Below are 7,500 nucleotides of genomic sequence, written 5' to 3'. Positions count from 1 at the left end.
GACGACAACGGGTTTGTAAAAATAAACCAACAAATAAATAAATATATATATATATATATATATATATATATATGTGTAATTTTTTTTTTTTTTTTTTGGTATATACATCCTTTACGCGCCTACATTTGGGACATACAAATAGTGTTTATCTGCTCATTAAATAAATATATATATATATATATTTATTTATTTATTTATTTTTATTTATTTTTATTTATTTTTAGATTTTTATTTGTGTGGTTAATTATATTAATCGTGACGATGACCTTCTTTTTGATGGCTCTATGCCTCATAATATACCACAGCTACTTATGTTTGGTAAGGAGAAAAAAAAAAAAAAAAAAAAAAAAAAAAATATATATATATATATATATATATATATATATATACATACATATAATATTATATATTTAATTTTATTTTTACATTCCTAATAATTTATTATAAATGAATAATTATATATGCACCGCCAGTACAATGTTATTCTTTTTAATTTAATTTCCTGAACATTTGTTCACATTAATTAATAACTTAATATTACATTTAATATATTATACTTTTTATTTTACTTCTCATAAAGATCAACGAGACGACGTGGGAAAATATAAGCAAAAAAAAGATTTGGTATTTAAAAAATATATCAGAACAAAATCACAATCCTTTTTTTTTAGGTTATATAAAAAATGCTTTAATATTTTTTTGTTATATGCCTTTGCCCTTTATATTCCTTGAGAAAATTAGGGACTTTTGTTTGGGCCTATTTTTTACATCCAATATGATAACCTATGGAAAAGAGGGTGAAATAATATGGAAGAGGAGTAATATAAAAAAAAAAAAAAAAAAAAAAAAAAAAAAAAAATTACACATATATATATATATATATATATATTTATTTATTTATTTATTTATTTGTAATATTCTTATAATGTTCCCCCCCTTGTGCAGATACAAAGTTGGCATATAGAAGTTCCATTTTTATATATCAATGTGTTGAGGTAATTCATCGATTAGCATATGCTTTATATTTTTTTATATACTTATGATAATATACATTTTTATGCACATCGTTATATATATATATATATATATATATATTTATTTATTTATTTATTTATTTATTTATTTATTTATAGACATTTTCTAGGTTCATAAGAAGATACTGTTTATAAGAAGAATATATTGAATTGTATCATTAATATTATTTCATTTATAATTTGTTTACTTTGTTATTTTTCTTAAAAGAAAAAAAAAAAAAAAATAATAAATAATATACAAATAATATACAAATAATATACAAATAATATACAAATAATATACAAATAATATACAAATAATATACAAATATTCACATTACAAAATGTGTAAAAAGTTCCTATCCATTTTTAATGTTCTGTACAGAACACATGTAACATATTTAAAGAGCGAACAAAAAAAATTACTATATGAATTATATAAAAAAGAAATACCAAAGATAAGTGAACATAAAGCATACAGTGATATTATAAAATTACAAAAACATTCTCATATGTTACATACTTTAAATGAAGAATTAGATATATATAAGCAATTATTAAAAGAAATTATAGATTCCAAAGAATCTTATGAAGAACGTTTAAAAAAAAATGAAGACATAAATCAATTGAATTGTCATATAGAAAGTGTAACTAATTTAATAATTGATGATATAATATTATTTTATAAATCTTATGTTAATCAGGACCATCACCTCGATGCAACAGAAATTAAAATGGAGGTACGAGACATGTGAAAATATAATAAACATATATATATATATATATATATATATACAAAAATATATATTTTGGTATATCTATGGAGAAAGATTTTTTTTTTGCCCATATGGATTTTAATTTACCCATAGGATGAATATACAACACTTTTTTATAATTATTACATATGATCATAACATGAATTTATATATATATATATATATATATATATTTATTTATTTATTTATTTATATTTATTTATATATGTATATTTTATTTTATTTTATTTTTTTTTTCTAATTACACATGAATCCATATTACATCCACTTTTTTAGATTACCGCTGGAGTTGGAGGATTCGAAGCGAAAATGTTTTCAAAAGAATTATTTCACATGTATGAAAATTTTTGTAGGGTTCGAAATTATGATTATGAAATGAAAGAGGTGATAAATGATGAAGCTAAGGAAAATAAAAATATTGTTTTATATATTAGAGGAAACAATATTTATGAAGACTTTTATCAAGAAAATGGTATTCATCGTGTACAGCGTGTTCCAATTAATAGTAACAAAGTTCAAACATCTACATCTATTGTTTTTATATGTGATGAAAAAAAACAAAAAGATAATATTATGAAAAAAATCAATTTCTCTAAACAGGATCTCTTAATTCAAACAAAACGTTCAGGAGGTGCAGGAGGGCAAAGCGTAAATAAAAATGAAACATGTGTTAAAATTTTACATAAACCTACAAATATTTTTGTAGAAGTACAAAAAACCTCTAGTCAAATACATAATAAAAATTTAGCTATGCAACTATTAAAAGATAAATTATATAACTTCTATTATGAACTCGAAAAAAATAATTTTTTAAAAGAAAAAAAAAATCAAAAACAAAGTGCAGATAGAAGCCATAAAATTAGAACATACAATTTTTTACATGATGTTATTATAGATCATATAACTAATACACAATATTCAGGAATACAAAACTTTTTTAAAGGACATATGTTAATACAACTTATTAATAAAAAAAAACAAGTATTTTATCAAAATATAATTGATCAAACACTTCAATATATATTCTCTTTAATGGACTCGCAAAAGGGACCTCTCGACACTTTATCCCAAAAAAATAATAAAATATATAAATAATATATATATATATATATATATATATATATTATATCTCATATGTAATATATTCATGTGCCCATCTTTATACCACCATAACATATATATGGATACATTAAAATATATGTAATGTATTCTACTTTTATATACTTTCTTATTTTATTGTATAACCCTTTAAAAAAAATAATATCTTACTCACAAGAATGGATATCTATAATTAAGTTTATAATTACGAAATTATAAATATATTATATATATATATATATATTTTTTATATATAAAAATTTATGTGGAACTTTTTTTGTCATAGGATTGATTACATAATATATTAAATGTCGCCATTTTAATCAACATACGATTTAAAAAATAAAAGTAATAAAATATAAGAAAATTATAATATATTCAATATAATACATAATATATATATATATATATATATATATATATATATATATTTTATATATCCCACTTAATTTTTTTTTATTTTTTTTCCTCATCTCTCCTATGTTCATGAATAAATGCTGCTCATATTAAGATGGGAATATATGTTATTAGAGGCACAAAAAAAAAAAAAAAAAAAAAAAAAAAAATATACATACATATATAAATATAAATAAATATATATATATATATATATTTTTTTTTTTTTTAAACGAAATATATAATTCGATGCATTTTTCAATATTGAAGTAAACATTATATTTTCATGTGTTAACACATGATTATATTATATTTTATAAAATAAATAAACATATAAACATTTTATTATATATATATAAGATCATATTTGGCAACTTTCAAAAATAAAATATAATTTTTTTTTTTTATAATATAAAAAGTATATATCCAATTATCTCATTCGTATTATATAAAATAACGTATTATTATAGCTCATTCCATATATATATATATATATATATATATATTATATATGTATACAAATTTGTTATTATTGTTGAAATATATTTATTAGCCCTTTGCTGTGTTTAAATTTTTCTTCTTCACGCTCCTCACCCCAAGCTCATAATTAATTATTTAATTTAATTTAATTTAATTTAATTTTTCACTTATTTTTTTTTTTTTTTTTATTTTGTTATATTAATTCTTAGTATGGATAAGAAAGCTAGGGAATACGCCCAGGATGCTCTTAAATTCATTCAGAGAAGTGGTAGTAATTTTTTAGCTTGTAAGAATTTGAAAGAAAGACTTGAAAACAATGGTTTTATTAATTTAAGTGAAGGGGAGACATGGAACTTAAATAAGAATGAAGGTTATGTTTTATGTAAAGAAAATCGTAACATTTGTGGTTTTTTTGTAGGTAAGAATTTTAATATAGATACAGGTTCTATATTAATATCTATTGGACATATAGATTCGTGTGCTTTGAAAATATCACCAAATAATAATGTAATAAAAAAGAAAATACATCAAATTAATGTTGAATGCTATGGCTCAGGTTTATGGCATACATGGTTCGATAGAAGTTTAGGTTTATCAGGACAAGTATTATATAAAAAAGGAAATAAACTAGTTGAAAAATTAATTCAAATTAATAAATCTGTTCTTTTCTTACCTAGTTTAGCTATACATTTACAAAATAGGACTCGATATGATTTTTCTGTAAAAATTAATTATGAAAATCATATAAAACCTATTATTAGTACAACTCTTTTTAATCAGTTGAATAAATGCAAAAGAAATAACGTACATCATGATACTATTCTTACTACAGATACCAAATTTAGTCACAAAGAGAATTCACAAAATAAAAGAGATGATCAGATGTGCCATTCGTTTAATGATAAAGATGTTAGTAATCATAATTTAGATAAAAATACAATTGAACATTTGACTAATCAACAAAATGAAGAAAAAAATAAACATACAAAAGATAATCCAAATTCTAAAGATATTGTAGAACATATAAATACAGATAATTCATATCCTTTATTATATCTTTTATCAAAAGAATTAAATTGTAAAGAAGAAGATATCTTAGATTTCGAACTATGTTTAATGGATACACAAGAACCTTGTTTTACTGGAGTGTATGAAGAATTTATTGAAGGGGCACGTTTTGATAATTTACTAGGATCATTTTGTGTCTTTGAAGGATTTATAGAACTTGTAAATAGTATAAAAAATCATACATCAAACGAAAATACAAACCATACAAATAATATAACTAATGACATCAATGATAATATTCATAATAATCTTTATATAAGTATTGGTTATGATCATGAAGAAATAGGATCTCTTAGCGAAGTTGGTGCACGATCTTATTGTACGAAAAATTTTATTGACAGAATCATTTCATCTGTTTTTAAAAAGGAAATACATGAAAAGAATTTAAGTGTTCAAGAAATTTATGGAAATCTTGTTAATCGTTCTTTTATCTTAAATGTTGATATGGCTCATTGTAGTCATCCAAATTATCCAGAAACCGTTCAAGATAATCATCAATTATTTTTTCATGAAGGTATTGCTATCAAATACAATACTAACAAAAATTATGTTACTTCTCCATTACATGCAAGCTTAATTAAAAGAACCTTCGAATTATATTACAATAAATATAAACAACAAATCAAATATCAAAACTTTATGGTCAAAAATGATACACCTTGTGGTAGTACAGTAGGATCTATGGTAGCAGCTAATCTATCGATGCCCGGTATAGACATTGGTATTCCTCAGCTAGCCATGCATTCTATTAGAGAAATTGCAGCTGTGCATGATGTCTTCTTTCTAATCAAAGGTGTTTTTGCATTCTATACCTACTACAACCAAGTCTTATCCACATGTGTCCACGACAAATAGAAATTAATAAATAAAAAATAAAATATATATATATATATATATATATATTTATATTTATATACTTAACAGTATGTTATAATACATTTAAAAAAAAAAAAAAAAAAATTATATTATCCATCTAAAAAAAATTACACATTAAAAAATTTTAACCTTTTTACTATTATAATAATTAATATTGTTATATATACATATATAAAAAATATATATGTATTTTTTTTTTTTCTTTTTTTTTCTAACATGTTACATTTATACATCTTTAGTATTTCTTAAATGTAGGAATAAATGGAAAAACATACCACCATTTGACAAAAAAATAAATATAAATATATAAACATATAAATATATAAATATATATATATATATATATATATATATATATATATATATATCAAATGATATAACTTGTGATCTAACTTATAACCCATTTAAAATAATTTGATCCTTTTTTTTTAAACCGAATGGATATTTTATAAGAACAATTCTTAAGGATAGATAGATAGATATATATATCTAATATTATATATATATATATATATATATATATATATATATATACATAATATGTATATATATTCTTTTACTCTTAGTCATGTGTTGATCCTTTAAATGTACTGTTATATGTAAGCAATGATACATTTTTCTTATTTCTTTCTTCCATTTCAAATTATTAAATAATATAAGTCTTGTTTATATATATATATATATATATATATATAATCATTATTAAAAAAGAAACATTACATTGAAATAAAAATATATGTATATATGTATATATATATATATATATATTTTTTTTTTGTGTAGATAATTAAAATATAAATAAAATTGCGTAATGTATAAATTCTTTTTTTTTTTTTTTTTATTAAATGTATTCAAAATTTTATATTCCTCCTTTCTATGATGTGTTCATATTTTTCTATTATTTATCATTTTGTAATTTCCCTATTGACTGCTTTCAGCTAGCTCTTTTGCAAAAGTCAAGGCAGCGATTTTGGAATTTCCTGAACAAAAAAAAAAAAAAAAAAAAAAAAAAAAATTTTAACATAAATAAAAAAAATTATCCTTATACATGAACATGTACCATAAATTAAAATATTTACATGAACATGTACATAAATTAAAATATTTACATGCACATATACATAAATTAAAACATTTACATGAACATATACATAAATTAAAATATTTACATTAACGTGTCGAAAAATAATAAAAATATTTATATACATTAATATATAACAAAAAAAAAAAAAAAAAAAAATGATGTTCATCATCATAATAATAATAATTATTATAATCTGAACGTGTTGTTTAAAAAAAGAATACACATAACTACATAATAAGAATATATTATAAAGACATAAATTTGTGTTTACCTCTGTCTTGCTCTTTTTCTTCATCATATAATACAACTAATATATTTCCTCCTGGAACTTTCACCAAGTGAAGACCACCTTTTAATTTAGCACAAGTAGCTACATCAAAATTATAACCTTCAAATTCTAAATCTCTTTCAATATTTATAAATTGATATTTAGTACCACCTAACCAAACTCCATCAGGAGCATATCCTTCATTAAAAACGACCAGGATCGTTTGTCCTTCATTTATCGTTTTGGTAGTTTTAGTACCATTCTTCAAAATAAAAAAAAAAAAATACAAACAAATAAATAAATAAAATATAAATGTAAATTTTTATATGTGCCACATAATATTTTAAATGTTATATATATATATATATATGTATGTATATTATTTCTTTTTTTTTACTTCATCTTCAACTTCAATATCATAATCTTCTTTATAAAAAAGTG

General features: G+C 20.5%; 4 protein-coding genes across 4 annotated transcripts in view; 3 read left to right on the top strand and 1 right to left on the bottom strand.

Annotated features, from left to right (window-relative positions):
* PF3D7_0932500 (palmitoyltransferase DHHC6, putative) overlaps window positions 1-1,169 on the top strand; it is a gene marked incomplete at both ends in the record, with an annotated part of 2,813 nt that extends 1,644 nt beyond the window's left edge. Inside the window, 5 exons of the mRNA XM_024473211.1 lie at window positions 1-11; window positions 225-318; window positions 581-818; window positions 946-995; window positions 1,134-1,169. The exon at window positions 1-11 is cut by the window's left edge and continues 189 nt beyond it. Of these exons, the coding sequence (XP_024328914.1) occupies window positions 1-11; window positions 225-318; window positions 581-818; window positions 946-995; window positions 1,134-1,169 (429 nt within the window). The remainder of the gene's footprint in view (window positions 12-224; window positions 319-580; window positions 819-945; window positions 996-1,133) is intronic.
* A 188-nt stretch (window positions 1,170-1,357) lies between these two features.
* PF3D7_0932400 (peptide chain release factor 1) lies at window positions 1,358-2,884 on the top strand (the record flags this gene model as incomplete). Its single annotated transcript, XM_001352154.1, has 2 exons — window positions 1,358-1,753; window positions 2,066-2,884. 2 exons carry the CDS (start codon window positions 1,358-1,360, stop codon window positions 2,882-2,884), a joined length of 1,215 nt encoding a protein of 404 aa, XP_001352190.1.
* Window positions 2,885-3,973: 1,089 nt separating this feature from the next.
* Window positions 3,974-5,686, top strand: PF3D7_0932300 (M18 aspartyl aminopeptidase; the record flags this gene model as incomplete). Its single annotated transcript, XM_001352153.1, has 1 exon — window positions 3,974-5,686. One exon carries the CDS (start codon window positions 3,974-3,976, stop codon window positions 5,684-5,686), a length of 1,713 nt encoding a protein of 570 aa, XP_001352189.1.
* A 942-nt stretch (window positions 5,687-6,628) lies between these two features.
* The window catches only part of PF3D7_0932200 (profilin), a gene marked incomplete at both ends in the record, with an annotated part of 1,365 nt that continues 493 nt past the window's right edge, over window positions 6,629-7,500 (bottom strand). The window contains 3 exons of the mRNA XM_001352152.1: window positions 6,629-6,687; window positions 7,063-7,321; window positions 7,457-7,500. The exon at window positions 7,457-7,500 is cut by the window's right edge and continues 70 nt beyond it. Coding sequence (XP_001352188.1) covers window positions 6,629-6,687; window positions 7,063-7,321; window positions 7,457-7,500 — 362 coding nt within the window. The remainder of the gene's footprint in view (window positions 6,688-7,062; window positions 7,322-7,456) is intronic.

Source organism: Plasmodium falciparum (genome assembly GCF_000002765.6).
Source record: "Plasmodium falciparum 3D7 genome assembly, chromosome: 9".
Taxonomy (NCBI): domain Eukaryota; phylum Apicomplexa; class Aconoidasida; order Haemosporida; family Plasmodiidae; genus Plasmodium; species Plasmodium falciparum.
Note: the sequence above shows the minus strand (reverse complement) of the source record. Positions and strands in the feature narration are given on the sequence as shown.